The sequence below is a fragment of the Saccopteryx leptura genome, chromosome 2, assembly GCF_036850995.1.
Source record: "Saccopteryx leptura isolate mSacLep1 chromosome 2, mSacLep1_pri_phased_curated, whole genome shotgun sequence".
Taxonomy (NCBI): Eukaryota; Metazoa; Chordata; class Mammalia; order Chiroptera; family Emballonuridae; genus Saccopteryx; species Saccopteryx leptura.
Window position 1 is genome coordinate 327,920,377 of NC_089504.1, and position 19,936 is coordinate 327,940,312.

Here is a 19,936-nt window from a genome sequence, read left to right on the forward strand (position 1 = left end):
ACTTTTAGGGATGCCTTGACTCTGCCCTAGAGAGAATGGATCTAGGGAAGAGGCTACAGCCTCCATCCATTTAGGGAGGGAATTTGGGGTCTGGGGTTCCCGGAACTTGGTCCGGAAGGAGGAGCACAAACGCCAGGTGGGCCTGTCCTCTGAAACCTGTGGACTCACCCTGTGGTAGGACTGTGGCCAGAAACCGACTACAGGGCAGTCTCGAAACTAGGGGCCTAAGGCAGGCTCTGTTGTCCAGGTATAAAAGGCAATACTGTCTCTATATATCATCGCTCTCCCATTCTGAGTGCAGGGGCTGTAAATGGCCTCCGCATTTACCGCATTGCAAGTCACATCGTACACAGGTGCAGAACAGAAAGTGGGTAACAGTTCCTCACATTTTACCTTGTTTAAACTCTTCTTAGCCATTATGCAAATGAAGCCTGAGGTTCAGAGGTTTAATGACTCGTCCAAGGTCACAGTTAGAAAAACCAGAGGCTGGATTTGCACTCATTTCACCATCCAGCTTTCTCCCTCATCCTTTTTATACTTACTGAGTTTTAATTGTATTTATTGGCATGGCACTGGTTAACATAATTATACAGGTTTCAGGTGCTCAATTGTACAACACATCTCCGTACACCGTAATGTGTATTAACTCCCCCAACCGCCCTCTTTTTTTCTTTGCTTCTGTTCTGGGGCGGAGGACTGAAAGCCGCGCCTCTAAACCGCTGGGCTTCTCCACCACAATCTCTCCTTCATTAGCCTACACCCCTCACTCTCTTCTCCCATTCAGCCTCTTCCATCGTTCCCGCAGCCGCCGCGGCTGCACCAGGAACCTCCCCACCCACGGGGGAGAGGTTCGCCTCACGAAGCCCCGCCCTCCCCTCGGGGCAACGTCACGTGCCGCCCATTCATCCGCGCCTGCGCACTGCTTATTTCCCGCTGTCAGGATGAGGAGGCGGAGGTCGGCGTTCGGGTCCGTCTCTGCCCGCGGCTGTGGCGGCGCCGGCGGCTCCAGCCTTAGCGGTTCCTCCCTGGGCGGTGGCGGCGGCGGCTCGGTCGACGCCTCCTCCGCCAGCTGAGCCCGCGGGAGCCCGGGACGCCGCTTCCCCGCCCACCCCCTCCCCGAGGCCCGCCGCCTGGCCATGGCGCAGCCGGGCCCGGCTTCTCAGCCTGACGGTGAGGCGCCCACCAGGGCGGGCGCGGCCTGCCCGGCGCCGGTGTCGCGGTGGAACCTCCGGGCGGCAGGGAGGGCGCGCGCAGGTCCCGGGCGGGTGACCCCGCCGGGCGGAGGCGGGAGCGCGCGGGCTCCGGCGCCGGCTGCGCGCGAGGGTGGCGTGGGGGCCTGGGTGGCCGTCGCTGGGGAGGGGGCGGGAGGCGCGGGCGGCACCGCTAGCGGAAGGCAGAGGGAAGGGCGTGGGGAGGTTACGGTGGACCTGGCAGAAGCTGGGGAGCGTGGAGGGGGCTGCCGTGGGATAACCGGGGGCCGGCACGTGGGCTCTGCCCCTGGTGGGGGGGATGGAAATCGAGAACGTTAAAAAAATTGCTTAGTTGTGGTGTGTCCTCCTCCCTCCCCCAATCCGTGCAAACCGAGCGCTTTTTACCCAGTTTTGTGACAAAAGTAGTTGGGAGCAGTAACTGGATTTGGTAGCGTTCCTTGAGAGTCAGTGTGGTTTCACGGTAAGTGTAGGAGTCTGGGAGCCTAAAGGACCTGGAAACTTCACTGAGAGGTTCTGGGCAAATGTCTTTCTTAGCCTCTTTATCAGTATTCTCTTAATGAAAAGTTAATTCATGCCTTTATCTTTTATTTGTAAAGATGGCAGCATGTATGTTTGCAGAGTGATTAGTATTATTATCGCAGTATTGAGGAGAGTGGTGTTTGAGAACGCTGAAGTGGATGGAGGAAACGTGTTTTTTAATATCACATTCTTGGAATGAAAAAGACCCCATCCGAAATAATCTGAGTTGGTTGTCAGAGATCCTTCATGATCTTCTGGAAAACCGACTGAGCTCTGCTTCATAAATTGACATGCTTCAAGGTTTTTACTACGTGGAGTTATGTTTGGAAAGAATATGTTTGCTCTTTGGCAAGGCCCTACTATATCTAGTTGAAAAAGTTCTTTCAGGTATATATCCATAATCAGCGTGTGTGCTAAGCCTTTTAAAGTATTTGTGGAATATTGGGATGTGGTGCTGGGTCCATAGTAGGTACTTAAAACTTGCTTCTTAGGGTTGTCTCAAAATAACTTTTTATTGAAAACCTTACTCTTTGTTCTTGCTTTTGGGGAACCTGAAACAATGTTATCAGATTTTAAGGCTAGCTTATTGGAAGTATGCTTCAAAGCCTGTTAGCCTCTAGTTTTAGGTTTTGTTAGTAGCTTGAGGAGAGATACCCAGTATCTTCACCTGTAGCTGTATAAGAATCTGTCTACTGTTTCCTTTCAGCAGAAGAGAAGGGAGGCATTTCTGTTTGGCTTTCAGAGAGCGGAAACTGGCATGTTTTCAGGCTACATTTTAATTCTCACCTTTTGCATTTGGTGTCAGGGAAGAAAACTGCATTTTCCACAAACCCCTCTTTGTTACTGCAGACAGAGGCAGAATACAGAGAGCTCCAGTGACTTCTGGTTCTGATCTGGAGTGGTAGGTATGTTTAGCTGGTTGCTGCCGTCTCTTGAGTTGCATGGAAACAAACTCTAGGGCAGCTCAGGTGACATGACAGCCTGGAATCAAAATTCCCTGCCTCTTGCAAGATGTGAAATGATCTTCCTTGTAGATAGGCAGAAGTGACTAAGCACTTGAAAGAGACTAGGAAAATTAACTTTAGGAAATCTTGTATTCTTGCTATTCTTAGTGCATGTTTCTTCCCTATTTTTTAAATCCTGTGACTCGAGGATGAGATTTAGTTTGCAGTATTTATTTTCAATTAGCGTAGCAAATGAGAGCCACAGCTATTGTTTACAAAAGGAGAGAGAATTTGGTATATGTGAGTGCTTTGTGTCACTGTCTTCTTAGAAGTTCATCTTGGGGATTTGCTTTTTCTCTTTAGCTGAGCTTAATATAGATCACTTCTTAAACACTTTATTTATTTATTTATTTTTCCAAAGTGAGAAGCGGGGTGGCAGACAGATGCCTGCAATGCACCCTACCAGGATCCACCTGGCATGCCCACTAGGGGGCGATCCTCTGCCCATCTGGGACGTTGTTTCTTTATGGCTGAAACCATTCTAGCGCCTGAGGCAGCGGCCATGGAGCCATCCTCAGCGCCCTGGCCAACTTTTCTCCAGTGGAGCCTTGGCTGCAGGAGGGGAAGAGAGAGAGAGAGAGAGAAAGGAGAGGGGAAAGGGTGGAGAAGCAGATGAGCGCTTCTCCTGTGTGCCCTGACCGGGAATCGAACCCGGGACTTCCACACACCAGGTCGACGCTCTACCACTGAGCCAACCCGTCAGGGCACACTTCTTAAATACTTTATAGTTTTAAGCATGCTAAAATTTCTTAGCTGCTGACTTAAGAAAATAAAAACAGTTGCAGATTTTTTTTTAAATTTTTATTAATTTTTATTTATTGTGTTCCAGAATTCTTTTAGTCAAACTGACAGTAAAAGATAACTGCTTAGTTTATTTTAATTTTGCTTTTATTCCATTTTGGAAGCAGTTGTCTTTTTTATAATAACTTGAAAAAAAAATTTTTTTATATTGGGTTTTGCAAGAGAGGAAGGGGGAGAGAGAGACAGGAACATCTTTTCCTGTATATGCCCTGACTGGGGATTGAATCAGTAATCTCTGTGCTTTGGAACAATACTCTAACCAATCGAGCCATCTGGCCAGAGCAACAGTTGTCTTTTATGTTAACATTGTTTTCTTTAAAAATTTTTTCAATTACATTTATATTAATTTCAGGTCTGCATAATATATGATTAACATTTATAAAACTTACAAAGTGATCACCCTAATAAGTCTAGTACCCATGTGACACCATACTATTGTTGCAATATTATTGACTATCTTCCCTATACTGTACCTTACTTTCCTGTAGACTGTTTTTTTTTCAGAGACAGAGAGAGAGTCAGAGAGAGGGATAGACAGGGACCGACAGACAAGAACGAGAGAGATGAGAAGCATCAATCATCAGTTTTTCATTGCGTGTTGCAATACCTTAGTTGTTCATTGATTGCTTTCTCTTATGTGCCTTGACCGTGGGCCTTCAGCAGACTGAGTAACCCCTTGCTTGAGCCAGCGACCTTGGGTCCAAGCTGGTGAGTTTTTGCTCAAACCAGATAAGCCCGTGCTCAAGCTGACGATTTAGGGGTCTCGAACCTGGGTCCTCATCATCCCAGTCCGGTGCTCTATCCACTGCGCCACCGCCTGGTCAGGCTTTAGACTGTTTTTATATCTGGCAATTTGTGCATCTTAATCTGCCCCCACCCCACCCCGTCCTCCTCAGCCTTGCCTTTTTTTTTTTCAGTTTGTTTTATTGGTGACATCTCTGTTTTCATGGAGATGTGGTATGTTAAGAAAAGAATTGATAGAATTGATTTGTGTGTAAATGATAGGATTAAATGTAATACTTTTTATTCTCTTTGATTTCTTTTTCTTTTTGAGAGAAAGACAGGAAAGGAGAGATGAGAAGCATCATCAACTGGTCACTTTAGTTGTTCATTGATTGCTTCGCATATGTGCCTTGACTGGGGGGTTGGGGGCTCTAGCCAAGCCAGTGACCCTTTGCTCAAGCCAGTGACCTTGGGATCATGTCGATGATCCTGCACTCAAGCCTGCGACCTCAGGGTTTCAAATCTGGGATTTCAGCATCCCAGACCGACGCTCTATTCACTCTGCCACCACTGGTCAGGCATCCCTGATTTCTTACTTTGTAAAAAAAATTTTTTTGTTTTTAGATTTTTATTAATTTTAGAGAGGGGGGGGGAGAGAAGTAGGGGGAGGAGCAGGAAGCATCAACTCCTACATGTACCTTGACCAGGCAAGCCCAGGGCTTCGAACCAGTGTCATCAGCATTCCAGGTTGACACCTTATGCACTGTGCCACCACAGGTGAGGCTATTTTGTAAACTTTTGAAAAAGTTTTGTTCTTTATTGATGGAGCATCTTACTTGTTTAAAATGAAGGTAATTTTATTTTGGATTTTGTTTATGAGTTGTTCTCTTTTTTCTTGAATAAAGGTTATTTTAATAGCTAAACAAAATTTAACTGATTATTCCATTTTACCTTGAGAATTCAAAGACATTAATTTTAAAATCATTAAATTTTATATTTTAAAATTTAAGTTAACCTATATCTTAAAGTGTTGGGTCTGATTTTACTTTATTTCTTTTTTTATTCAAAAAAGTGTTGTCCTGGAATGCTGAGGTCTTGGGTTCAAAACCCCGTGCTTATTGGGTCAAGGCACATACAAGATGCAACTTCTACAAATTGATACTTCCCATTTGTACCTCCCTTCTCTCTGTTCTCTAAAATTGATAAATAATTTTAATTAAGTGAGAGGTGGGAAGGCAGAGACAGAATCCCACATGCGCCCCGACCAGGATATACTTGGCAAGCCCCCTAAGGGTGATGCTCTGCCCATCTGGGGCCACTGCTCCGTTGCTAGGCAATGAGCTATTTTAGCAACTCAGGCAGTGCCATGGAGCCATTCTCAGCACCAAGGGGCCCAGCTTGCACAAACCAAGCCATGGCTGCAGGAGGGAAAGAGAGAGGAGGTGGGGGAGGGGTGGAGAAGCAGATGGTCGCTTCTCCTGTGTGCCTTGTCTGGGAATAGAACTTGGGACTTCCACATGCTGGGCTGATGCTTTACAACTGAACCAACTGACAAGGGCCTAAAATACTTTTTAAGAATTAAAAACTATTTTCTAGCCTGACCTGTGGTGGCACAGTGGATAAAGTGTCAACCTGGAATGCTGAGGTCGCCAAACCGAAACCCTGGGCTTCCTGGTCAAGGCACATGTGGGAGTTGATGCTTCTTGCTCCTCCCCTCCTCTCTCTCTCTCTCTTCCTTCTCTCTAAAGTGAATAAACTCCAAAAACAAAAAAACCCCTATATTCTAAAAAGTATGTATATTAAGAAGTATGTCTTCCATTTCCTAGAGGTGACCACTATTAAGTTTTTGGTTCTTTTTGACTTTTTTTTTGTAATTACACAGACATTCTACCTTTTGTAAACCCTGTCCTGAAATGGATGTGTTTTACATCAGTAATTTTTAACCCTTTTTATCTCATGACACATATAAACTAATTATTAAAATCCTGTGGCACGCCAGAAAAATATAGTTTTTGCCTATCTGACAAAACACACACAAATGGCATCATTTTTATTCACACTGGGCAGCTGTTATGTTGGCAGTTGTCATTATTTTGACAGGTATAGCATATTTTAAAATTTTTTGTGGCACACCAGTTGAAAATCACTTTTACATATGTAGGTCTGCAACTTGTCTGTTTCATTTCATAATGTTAGCTAAAAAAATGTTATCTAGAATTATTATATACTTATAAATAGTTATGTGGCCAAGTAATGTGCTGTATGTACTATATGCATTATTTTAGGAAATCATCATGTCAGTAAGGTGTGTACTATTGTAATATTATTGTTCCTATTTTATTGATAAGGAAACTGAAGCCCGGAGAAGTTAAAAGTGTCTAGAGTTGTATGACTAGGAAATGGCAGAGAGCCAGGATTCAAATCCAGGTCATCTGATGTCAGGGCCCTCTGGTCTATTTACTAGATCATGGACTACTTGTTAGGTCAGTGTTATAGATCTACCTCATTCTTGTTACAGAGTATTTCATCACATGCATGTACCACACATAGTTTATTTGTCTATTTCTCAGTTGATGGACAAGTAGATTGTTGTAGATTTTTTTCATTATTTTATAAGCAGTGCTGGATTAAATATACTTTTACATATTTTTCTGATACTCTAAGTCTGTAAGAATACTGAATTAAAGGACATGAGCTCTGAGAGGTTTAAATTTTAATAGCTATTGCTAGTTTACTTACAAAAGTATCAATTTACATACCTCCAACAGTGTATGAGAGGGCAGATTTCCCTTACACTCTTACAAGCCCTGGATAATATCAGTTGTTTTAAATTTGTATCTTCTGATGGATTAAAAAAATGATACTCTTCAATTAACAAGTGTTTCCATGTCTAGTCTATGGCAAGCCCTATACTTGGCTCTAGAAAATAAAATAATGAACAGAACCAAACCTAGTCCTCATTCTTAGGTAGTGAATCAGGTGGCCATTAATTATAGATAACCCCACAGAAATATATAGAACTGTTCTCCCAATAAGAGTGTGTACTACTTGCCAGGCACACTTCTAGGCATTTGGAATACCTTTAGTGGGCAACATAGATAATAAATAACCTGGCCCTAGTGTGGGAGAAACAGATGTTAAAACAACAAACAGAGGCAAATGATATGGATTGTTATGTGATAAGAGCTATGAAAAAAAAATAGAGCAGGGTAAAAGGAAGGATAGTCTGGTTTTAAATAGGGTGGTCAGAGTAGCCTTATTGACAAGATGACATTTGAGCAAAGATTTGAAGGTGATAGAGGAAGTTTCCATGAGGATATCTGGAGGAAGAGTGTTCTAGACAGAGGGATCCATTTTTCTTATGCCTTAAAGCAGGGGTCGGGAACCTATGGCTCGCGAGCCAGATGTGGCTCTTTTGATGGCTGCATATGGCTTACAGACAAATCTTTGATAAAAAATATAATGTTAAAAATATAAAACATTCTCATATATTACAATCCATTCATTTCCTACTGCTCATGTTCATGGTTGCGGGTAACGAGCCAATCACAGCTGTCCTCTGGGACAACACCAAATTTTTATTGGATAATGCGAAAGGTACATGGGTCGTGAGGTCAGGAAGTAAACTTCCTTCCTTTTAATCAAGTAGTCAGCTAGCTAATTGCAGAAACCTTTTTGACAAAGAAGATGGCTAAAAGAAAAAAAGATGAGGAGTATCGTACTTTTCAGCAGGAATGGACAGAGAAATTCGTCTTTGTGGAGAGAGCAGGTTCTGCAGTGTGTCTAATATGCAATGATAAAATTGCATTGATGAAATGGTCAAATATAAAGCGGCACTTCAACACACACCATACTACACTTGCATCAAAATATCCAGCGGGGAACAGCAGGAAGAAAGCATGTCAAGAACTGTGCAGAGTGCAAGCTACTCAGCAGCAACTCCGTGTTTGGACCCAACAAGGTGACTGGAATTCAGTTAGCTGTGCTTTTGCTTTAGCAATTGTGAGAAACGGAAAGCCATTCACAGATGGGGAGTATGCCAAAACATTCATGCTTGATGTTGCTAATGAACTTTTTGACGACTTTTCAGATAAAGACAAGATAATCAAACGAATAAAAGACATGCCTCTGTTGGCAAGAACTGTTCACAATCGTACCATCATGATGGCAAATCAAATTGAGGCAACACAGCCTGACCAGGTGGTGGTGCAGTGGATAGAGCGTCAGACTGGGATGCAGAGGATCCAGGTTCGAGACCCCGAGGTCGCCAGCTTGAGCACGTGCTCATCTGGTTTGAGCAAAAAGCCCACCAGCTTGGACCCAAGGTCGCTGGCTCCAGCAAGGGGTTACTCAGTCTGCTGAAGGCCTGTGTTCAAGGCACATATGAGAAAGCAATCAATGAACAACTAAAGTGTTGCAACGTGCAATGAAAAACTAATGATTGATGCTTCTCATCTCTCCATTCCTGTCTGTCTGTCCCTGTCTATCTCTCTCTCTGACTCTCTCTCTGTAAATAAAATAAAATAATATAAAAAAAAATTGAGGCAACACAAGTGAAGGACATAAATGTAGCACCATTTTCTCTCTCTTTGGATGAGTTAACAGACGTAAGCCATTTATCCCAGGTCAGCGTGATCGCAAGGTATGCTATTGGTGACACACTATGTGAGGAAAGTCTTGCTGTTTTGCCTATGAAAGAGACAAGAGGGGAGGATTTATTCAAGTCTTTCACTGAGTTCACTAAAGAAAAAAATTCTACCGAGGGATAAACTTATTTCAGTGTGTACTGATGGTGCTCTGTGCATGGCGGGGGAAAACAGAGGATTCGTAGCACTTCTTCGTGAACATGAAAAGAGACCCATCCTAAGTTTTCATTGCATCCTACATCAGGAGGCGCTTTGTGCTCAGATGAGTGGTGAGCAGCTTGGTGAGGTGATTTTGCTGGTCATTCTGGTGGTCAACTTTATTGTTGCCCGAGCTTTAAATGATCACCAGTTTAAAACACTGCTGGATGAAGTTGGGAATAATTATCCTGGTCTGCTTCTGCACAGCAATGTGCGTTGGTTGTCAAGAGGGAAGGTGCTCAGCCGTTTCACGGCTTGTCTGAACAAAATCTGGACTTTTCTTGAAATGAAAAACGTCGAGCATCCTGAGTTAGCTAACGCTGAGTGGCTCCTGAAGTTCTACTATCTTGTGGACATGACTGAACATCTGAACCAGCTCAATGTGAAAGTGCAAGGCATTGGAAATACAGTCTTATCCCTTCAACAAGCAGTGTTTGCATTTGAAAACAAGCTGAACTCATCGCGGACATTGAAACAGATCGTTTACTACACTTTGAAAAACTGGAAGACTTTAAAGATGCATGCACAGCAAGTGACCCTGCTCAACATCTTGATCTCCAGCAGCTAGCGGGCTTCACATCTAATCTCCTGCAGTCATTCAAAGTGCGCTTTGGAGAATTTCGTGAGTGCACTCGTCTTTTTAAGCTCATCACCCATCCACACAAGTGTGCAGTGGACAGCACCGACCTGAGTTATATCCCCGGAGTCTCCGTCAGAGATTTTGAGCTATAAGATGCTGACCTGAAGGCCTCAGACGTGTGGGTGAATAAGTTCAAGTCACAGAATGAAGATTTGGAAAGACTTGCATGACAGCAAGCAGAGTTGGCGAGCAAACACAAGTAGAGAGAAATGAAAAAACTTCAACTCGCGGACCAGCTGATTGTCAAAACTTGGAACGCGCTTTCCGTCACATTCCACACACTGCAACGTGTGAGTATTGCTGTACTGACAATGTTTGGCTCTACATATGCATGTGAGTAGTCTTTCTCACACCTAAAGAACGTTAAGACCAACCTATGATCACGTTTAACGGATGGAAGTCTCAACGCCTACCTGAAGCTTAACCTCACCACATATCAACCAGACTACAAAGCCATCAGCAAAACCATGCAGCACCAGAAGTCGCATTAATGGTAAGAAGTACTTTATTCATCATTGGTTAGCAACAGCATAACAACATTATTAAAAAGAATTCAGAGACTTATTGTACTTTAAAAGTGTTGGTCTTACATAAAATGCACACGTTTACTTATATTTAGTGTTAAACATATTGTATGGCTCTCACGGAATTACATTTTAAAATATGTGGCATTCATGGCTCTCTCAGCCAGAAAGGTTCCCGACCCCTGCCTTAAGGAAAGAGTGTATATTTGGGAATGACATGGAGGCCAGTGTGGCTGGAATGAAGTTATGGAAATTGAGGGAGGTGAGAGAGGGGAAAGAAGAAGGGAGTGGTAGGATGTGTGATAAGAGGTAGTGGGGTGTGGGCTGATCTTGTTGGATCCTACATTGTAGCCAAAGTTGTAAATATTGGCTTTCATATGGGGAACCATTGAAAAGGTTTTGAGCAAAGGAGTGTAATGATCTGACTTAATGTATGTTTTTATAAATCACTCTGGCTGCTAGATTGGCAGTAAAGGGAGGTAAAGGAAGCATTAATTTGGGAAAAAAATGATGAGGCTTGGACCAAGGGTATATTGATAGAGGTTACATTCTAAAGCAAGGGTCAGGAACCTTTTTGGCTGAGAGAGCCATGAACACCACATACAATATTTTTTTTTTAATTTTTATTTATTTATTTTTTTACAGAGACAGAGAGTGAGTCAGAGAGAGGGATAGACAGGAATGGAGAGAGATGAGAAGCATCAATCATTAGTTTTTCATTGCGCGTTGCAACACCTTAGTTGTTCATTGATTTCTCATATGTGCCTTGACCGCGGGCCTTCAGCAGACCAAGTAACCCCTTGCTGGAGCCAGCGACCTTGGGTTCAAGCTGGTGGGCTTTTCCTCAAACCAGATGAGCCCGCACTCAAGCTGGCGACCTCAGGGTCTCGAACCCGGGTCCTCTGCGTCCCAGTCCGACACTCTATCCACTGCGCCACCGCCTGGTCAGGCCACATACAATATTTTAAAATGTAATTCCATGAGAGCCATACAACGACCTGTGTACGTTATGCATTATCCAATAAAAATTTGGTGTTGTCCCGGAGGACAGCTGTGATTGGCTCCAGCCACCCGCAACTATGAACATGAGCAGTAGGAAATGAATGGATTGTTAATACATGAGAATATTTTATATTTTTAACATTATATTTTTTATCAAAGATTTGTCTGCGAGCCAGATGCAGCCATCAAAAGAGCCACATCTGGCTCGCGATCCATAGGTTCCCGACCCCTGTTCTAATGGTATGGCCAACAGGATTTGGATTAGATATGGGATGTAAGAGAGAGAGGAGTCAAGGATCACTTAAAGGTTTTTGACCTGAGTAACTAGTGAGATATACAAAATGCTTTGAATGCTTGTAATTAAGGAGTTTGACACACTTAGGGAGGCCAGAAAATGTTTCTGAGGAAGTGGTCCTGGAGCTGAGATTCAATGGATGAACAGGTGTATTTTTTTTTTTTTTGGAAGAAGCAGGATGAGTAAGAACTGAAGTAAGGTCTGTGTGTCAGGGTTGAGGGAGCGAGGGTGTGAAATAGGTATGGGCTGACCTAAGTGGGCTTTAACCTTCGAGTTCTAGGGGAAACCATTCAAGGGTCTTAAGTGTTTTCAGCAAGTAGATGACATGAAGGCTTTTTAGTTTTCACTTCCTTGATAGTTAGTAATTATATGTATTTTCTCTTTTGTTGTGCAGAAAACTTTAATTTTTATGGAGATGTGAATATTTAAAAAAAAATTTGATTTCTGCATTTTTTTGTTTTGGAAGACCTCTCCAAGTCTAATGTTTATGTATTTAAAAACTCCTCATTTTCAACAATTGTATAGTTTTATCTTTCATATTTAGTACTTTAAATCATCTAGAATTTATTTATTTTCAAATTGGAGAGTTTAATTAAAAATTATTGACTAAACAGATTATCTGAGAGAAAAAGAATACAGAAATAGCGGACTTAAGAACAGTCACTATGCCGAGGGCTGAAGCGCAGAGCACCCAAGGAAGGAACACATTTTCAAGTGGCCAATCACAGAACTGAGATCCAGACTTTGTTGGAGAGGGTGCAGCTGTGGCCCTTTGAAGGGTATACTTTAATTTGGCAGAATTTGCTGGAAAGCTGCTTTCTGGTTTGCTGGGGGAAGCTGCCTGCATCTGGAAGTTAGTATTTTTTTTTTGTATTTTTTTCTGAAGCTGGAAACGGGGAGAGACAGTCAGACAGACTCCCGCATGTGCCCGACTGGTATCCACCTGGCACGCCCACCAGGGGCAACGCTCTGCCCACCAGGGGGCGATGCTCTGCCCCTCCGGGGCGTCGCTTTGCCGCGACCAGAGCCACTCTAGCGCGTGGGGCAGAGGCCAAGGAGCCATCCCTAGCGCCCAGGCCATCATTTGCTCCAATGGAGCCTTGGCTGCGGGAGGGGAAGAGAGAGACAGAGAGGAAGGAGGGGGGGTGTGGAGAAGCAAATGGGCCCTTCTCCTATGTGCCCTGGCCGGGAATCGAACCCGGGTCCCCCGCACGCCAGGCCGACGCTCTACCGCTGAGCCAACCGACCAGGGCCGGAAGTTAGTATTGATGTAGCATAGTGATCTAATTTTATTTTCTTCTAAGTGGATAACCAGTTGTCTTAACATTATTTCCTGTATTCAGTAATCCGTCTATTTGGTTTGTTTATTATAACTTGATCAGTTGGCCCTGGCTGGTTGGCTCAGTGGTAGAGTGTCGGCCTGGTGTGCAGAAGTCCCGGGTTCGATTCCCGGCCAGGGCACACAGGAGAGGCGCCCATCTGCTTCTCCACCCCTCCCCCTCTCCTTCCTCTCTGTCTCTCTCTTCCCCTCCCGCAGCTGAGGCTCCATTGGAGCAAAAGATGGCTCGGGCGCTGGGGATGGCTCCTTGGCCTCTGCCCCAGGCGCTAGAGTAGCTCTAGTCGCGACAGAGCAATGCCCCGTATAGGCAGAGCATCACCCCCTGGTGGGCATGCCGGGTGGATCCCGGTCGGGCGCATGCGGGAGTCTGTCTGACTGCCTCCCCATTTCCAGCTTCAGAAAAATACAAAAAAAAAAAAAAAAAAAAAAAAAAAAGAAAGAATAACTTGATCAGTCTCCTAACCACTAAACTTGCAGATGCTTGATCCAAAACACAAAAGCACTGTGCTTTCCTCATAGCCATTCTGTTCAAAAATTTTATTGAATTCCTGGGGTGACATTACTTAATAAAAGTATATAGGTTTCAGGTGTACAATTCTGTAATACTTTATTTGTATATTGTATTGTGTCTTTAACACCCAAAGTCAAGTTCCTTCAGTTACTATTTATCCCCCTTTTACCTCCCCCCACCCAACTTTCCCTCTGGTAATCATGATACTGTTGTCTGTATCTATGAGCTTTTTTTTTTTTAATGTTTATTTTATTGATTTTAGAGAAGAGGGACAGGGAGTAACATTGATCTGCTCCTGTATGTGCCCTGATCAGGGGTTGAACTGGCAATCTCTGCACTTCTGGACAGTTTGCTTTTTTTCCTCTTAATCCCTTCACCTTTTTCACCCACACTCCAGACCCTGCTCCCCTCTATAGCTGTCAGTCTGTTTTTTTTATGTATAAGTCTATCTATTTTGTTTGTTCATTAGTTCCACATACAAGTGAAATCATATGGTGATTGTCTTTCTCTGACTGGCTTATTTCACTAAGCATAATACTTTGCAGGTCCATCCATGGTGTCACAAAAGATATGATGTCCTTTTTTTACGGCCAAGTAGTAGTATCACTCGAGTATCCCAACATGCAGTAGCCTGGAATTGTTTAAATACTTTTTCATTTGTATGTCTTATTTGACTACATGTGGACAGATCTGCCTTTTACTCTTAAGGGCTCTGATTTCTAAAATATTTTGATTGCCTCATACACTAGGTTTTTATCCAGTGAAATTTGATGTATTTTTATATAATTATTAAATTGAGTTTAGTCTTCATAGAAGTATTTAGTAAACATATATTTTACCTCTCTGTTTTAGAGTTGTGCTAGGTAATGTGGAAGGGATATAGAAATGAATGAGATGTATGATTTTATTGAGGAATGGGCCTTTGGTACGCTGTGAACCAAGGAGGTGCCTAGCCGTAGGAGGTAGTTACCCTTTGTTGGAAGAGCTATGAAGGTATGTACCTTTGTTCAGTTTTCTCATTAGATACCTCAGTCTCTTCCAGATAGTCTGATTTTGGTATGAATGCCTCTGGAGAGAAGGCACTATCTCCTAGATTTGACTAATTCTGATGTTTTGTTTATCTGTTAATTAAGCAGAACTTGCCTCATCATAACTTCTACCCACTGGTTTTAGTTCTCTAGAACCACATAGGAAATCCAAGACATTCTCCATATTGGTCTAAAGAAATTTGAGATAACATTAATGTCCTTCCAAAATATTCCTTCTCTTTCTCCTATTGGGTGGTTTGAATCCACTTGACATTCTTTTGGTTCTCTTTGGGACAGATTCCAGTTGTTAATGACTTTTGATGGTACTTGATTTTCTCTAGATGAATGTAACCTTTAGAGAGCAGTGGATTCAAAGACATATCACTGAAAAGAATTCTCAAGACTAGCTTTCTTCCCTCATTTTACAAATCAGGAAACTAGGACTAAAGAAGTGGAAGTGATTTGTGTTGTAGCAGAGTCAATACGCCCTTTCTTTATGGAGCTTAAAGTCTAGTAGTGAATACAGACAGATTTCATGAGGGAAGGGCATTTTGTCTGGCCAATGATAGTATCTCTAGCACAGTGCTTACCATAGAATAAATATGAATTCTAGGTATTTGTTGAAAGGGTCAGAGCACAACATGCAGCTACAATAATGTGGTAGCTTATCCCCATTTACAATATTTGACAAAATGTAGCAGGAATATCTTACATAGTTCAGGAAGTTTAGTTAACATAGGGGGACCCTCCCTCCATTCCATCCTCACTGCACCCCAAGTTATAGCAGAGATAGTGACATTTGAGTAGAGCCTAGAGAGTTGCGTAGAATTTTTGACAGATGGACAGTGATGCCTTGGAGAAAGATGTTAGAGGAGAGCGAGAGTCTATGCTGGTGTGGATTGAGCACATACAGTGTGAGGTAAGGTCTGTGAATAATCTGGTATCATGGGAGTGTGGTTAGAGATAGGTTTGAAAACGAGATTGAGCTTGAATTAATGGAAAAGCTTTGCTGCTAGCAAAGGAGTTTGGGTTTTTCCAGATGGTATGGTTAGGCCTATGATTTGGTTTTTAAGGTATAAGATTAGTTAAGGGAATTGGTTAGGCTATTGCTGTGTCCCAGGAGAGAGATGATGAAATTATAATTTGTGTCAGTAGGAATGGAGAAAAGGAAAAATTTGGGAAATACTGTGGTGATAAAATAGCAAATTGTTGAACATTTGGTTTGGGGTGCAGGCAGGAGAGAATTGTGGATTTTGAGAATGTAAAATGCTGTTTACCAATGTTGGCAACCAATGGGAGGGCAGATTTAGTAGTAGAAAATAGTAAATTTGGTTTTGGTATGTTGATGTAGCGGAATAGCCATGTAGGAATAACTAGAGATAGTTGGAAATATAGGCTCTGAGCTCAAGGGAGAAACTATAGGTATAGATATCCTTTTGGTAGTCAAATGCTTAGAAACTATCCAGGATGAACACTGGTCATTGACTATGCGTATTGCATGATGGGGGCCTTGTGTTGGGGGTATTACAACAAAAGTTCAGGCTATGAGAAAGGCCACAGATAAAACTAATGGACTGGATGAGGAAGAGGAACCAGTGATTAAGAATAAAAAAGGAGGCCCTGGCCGGTTGGCTCAGCGGTAGAGTGTCGGCCTGGCGTGCGGGGGACCTGGGTTCGATTCCCGGCCAGGGCACATAGGAGAAGCACCCATTTGCTTCTCTACCCCCCCCCCCCCCCTTCCTCTCTGTCTCTCTCTTCCCCTCCCGCAGCCGAGGCTCCATTGGAGCAAAGATAGCCCGGGCGCTGGGGATGGCTCCTTGGCCTCTGCCCCAGGCGCTAGAGTGGCTCTGGTAGCGGCAGAGCGACGCCCCGGAGGGGCAGAGCATCGCCCCCTGGTGGGCGTGCCGGGTGAATCCCGTGTCGGGCGCATGCAGGAGTCTGTCTGACTGTCTCTCCCCGTTTCCAGCTTTAGAAAAATACAAAAAAATAAATAAATAAATAAAGAATAAAAAAGGAGAGTTAGGAGGAAAATCAGTATTAGAAGTCAGATGTAGAAAAAGCATTTGATAAGATACAACATCCATTTCTGTTTAAAACACTCAATAAAATGGGTATAGAAGGAAAGTATCTCAACATAATAAGGGCCATATATGACAAACCATCAGCCAGTATCATACTAAATGGTGAAAAACTGAAGGCTTTTCCCCTTAAATCAGGACCAAGACAAAGGCTGCCCACTCTACTGTTATTCCACATTGTACTGGATGTCTTAGCCAGAGAAATTGAGCAAGGGAAAAAAGTAGTAAAGATACTACTTTTTCTGATATGATCACGTATATAGAAAACCCCAAAGACTCCACCAAAAGCTATTAGAAATAAACAAATACAGTAAAGTTGCAGGATACAAAATCAGTAAACAAAAATCTACTGCTTTCCTATATGCCAACAATGAAACTTCAGAAAATGAACTGGAAAAAAATTCCTTTTACAGTTACAATAACAAAATAATAAAATACCTAGGAATAAACTTAACAAAGGATGTGAAAGATCTATATACTGAAAACTACAAAACATTATTGAAATAAATGGAAAAAGACAATGAAATGGAAAAATATTCCATATTCATGGATTGGAAGAATTAAGATATTAAAATGGCCATATTACCCAAAGCAATAGACAGATTTAATTCAATCCTCATTAAAATTCCAGTGTCATTTTTTAAAGAAAAGGAACAAAAAAAATCACCAGATTTGTATGGAACCATAAAAAATCCAAATAGCCAAAGCAATCCTGAGAAAAAAGAAAGAAACTGGGTGTATCACATTGACTTTAAATTATACTGCAGAGCCACAATAGTCAAAATTTCTGCCAATACCATGCTGTTTTGATTATGTTTCTGCATGGTATTGGCAGAAAAAGAGACATACCGACCAATGGAACAGAATCAAGAGCCCAGAAATAAAACCAAGTACGTATATACAGACAAATAATCTTTGCCAAAGAAGCCAAACACAACGGAGAAGAAAAGCCTCTTCAGTAAATGGTGCTGGGAAAATTGGAAAGTCAAGTGCAAAAGAATGAAACTTGACTACAGTTTGTACCCATGCACAAAAATTAATTCAAAATGGATTGAAGAACTTAATATAAGATCTGAAACAATAAATTACATAGAAGAAACATAGGTACTAAACTTAATGGACCTAAAGTATTGAGAACATTTTGTGAATTTGGCCCCAAAGGCAAAGGAAGTAAAGGCAATAAAAGAATGGGACTATATAAAACTAAAAAGCTGCTTTCTGCACAGCAAAAGAAACTGACAACAAAAAAAGATAGCCAGCCAAATGGGAGATGGTAGTTATAAACAACAGCTCTGATAAGGGATTAATATCCAAAATATATAAAGAACTCACAAAGTTCAGCAACAAACAAGCAAACAATCTAGTTAAAAATATGGGGAGAGCCCTGGCTGAATAGCTCAGTTGGTTAGACTAGAGCAGTGGTAGTCAACCTGGTCCCTACCACCCAATAGTGGGCGTTCCGGCTTTCATGGTGGGCGGTAGCGGAGCAACCAAAATATAAATAAAAAGATAGATTTTTAACTATAGTAAGTTGTTTTATAAAGATTTATTCTGCCAAACTTAGTGAAAATCTGACATAAAGTACTTGGTAAGTAATTATTATTAAATGCTTTAACTTGCTGTAACTCTGCTTTATAAATTTTATAAAGTAAAGTTATTCCCTACTTTATAAATCACCATTACTGTGGAACTGGTGGGTGGTTAGAAAATTTTACTACTAACAGAGATACAAAAGTGGGCGGCAAGTATAAAAAGGTTGACTACCCCTGGACTAGAGCATTGTACTGAAGCACAGAGGTTGTCAGTTCACTTCTCTTTCAGGGCACATATTGGAACAGATTGATGTTCCTGTCTCTCTCTCTTTCCCTTCCTCTCTCAAATCAATAAAATTAAACATTAAAAAAAATGGGGGGCCCTGGCCGGTTGGCTCAGTGGTAGAGCATCGGCCTGGCGTGCAGAAGTCCCAGGTTCGATTCCCAGCAGGGCACACAGGAGAGGCACCCATCTGCTTCTCCACCCCTCCCCCTCTCCTTCCTCTCTGTCTCTCTCTTCCCCTCCTGCAGCCAGGGCTCCATTGGAGCAAAGATGGCCCAGGCGCTGGGGATGGCTCTGTGGCCTCTGCCTCAGGCGCTAGAGTGGCTCTGGTTGCAACATAGCGACGCCCCGGATGGGCAGAACATCGCCCCCTGGTGGGCAGAGCATCGCCCCTGGTGAGCGTGCCAGGTGGATCCCAGTCGGGCACATGCGGGAGTCTGACTGTCTCTCCCTGTTTCCAGCTTCAGAAAAATACAAAAAACAAAAAAGGGGGGGGGGAGGGCCTGACCAGGCGGTGGCACAGTGGATAGAGCGTCAGACTGGGATGCGGAAGACCCAGGTTCGAGACCCCGAGGTTGCCAGTTTGAGTGCGGGCTCATCTGGCTTGAGCAAAGAGCTCGCCAGCTTGGATCCAAGGTTGCTGGCTCGAGCAAGGAGTTATTCGGTCTGCTGAAGGCCCACGGTCAAGGCACATGAGAAAGCAATCAATGAACAACTATGGTGTCGCAATGCGCAACGAAAAACTAATGATTGATGCTTCTCATCTCTCCGTTCCTGTCTGTCTGTCCCTGTCTATCCCTCACTCTGACTCTTTCTCTCTCTATCTCTGTAAAAAAAAAAAAAAAAAAAAAAGTGGGGGAGGGCCTGAACAGACACTTCTACGAATACATGCAAACAACAAATAGATATATAAGATGTTTGTCTTTGCTAGCTATTAGAGAAATGCAAATCAAAACCACAGTGAGAGACTACCTCACACCTGTTAGATTGGCTATAATCAACAAGACAGGTAATAAATGTTGGAGAGGCTGTGGAGAAAAAGGAACCCTCATTCACTGCTGGTGGGAATGCAAATTAGTACAACCATTGTAGAAGAAAGTATGGTGGTTCCTCAAAAAATTAAGAATAGAATTACCGTATGACCCAACAATTCCTCTACCGAATATCTACCCCCAAAACTTGAAAACATTGCTACGTAAAGACACATGCACACCCGTGTTCATTGCAGCAATATTCACAGTGGCCAAGACATGAAAACAACCAAAGTTTGAGGGCAATAGAGGATTGGATAAAGAAGATGTGGTACATATATACAATGGAATATTACTCTGCCGTTTACAACAACATGGATGGACCTTGAGAACATTATACTGAGTGAAATAAGTAAATCAGAAAAAGTTAAGAACTGTATGATTTCACACATAGGTGGAATATAAAACTGAGACTCATAGACATATAAAAGTGGTTACCAGAGGGAGGAGGGGAGTAAAGAGGGACAAATATATGGTGACGGAAAATGATTTGACTTTGGGTGATGGGCACACACACAATAAACAGTTCAAATGCTATAGAAATGTTTACCCAAAACCTGTGTACTCTTAT

General features: G+C 42.8%; 1 protein-coding gene across 2 annotated transcripts in view; it reads left to right on the forward strand.

The window, feature by feature from the left end:
- Window positions 1-938: 938 nt before the first annotated feature.
- RABEP1 (rabaptin, RAB GTPase binding effector protein 1) overlaps window positions 939-19,936 on the forward strand; it is an 81,854-nt gene continuing 62,856 nt past the window's right edge. For both annotated transcript variants that reach the window (XM_066363366.1, XM_066363367.1), the window contains exon 1: window positions 939-1,170. In XM_066363366.1, the coding sequence (XP_066219463.1) occupies window positions 1,137-1,170 (34 nt within the window). In that variant the 5' untranslated portion in view covers window positions 939-1,136. The remainder of the gene's footprint in view (window positions 1,171-19,936) is intronic.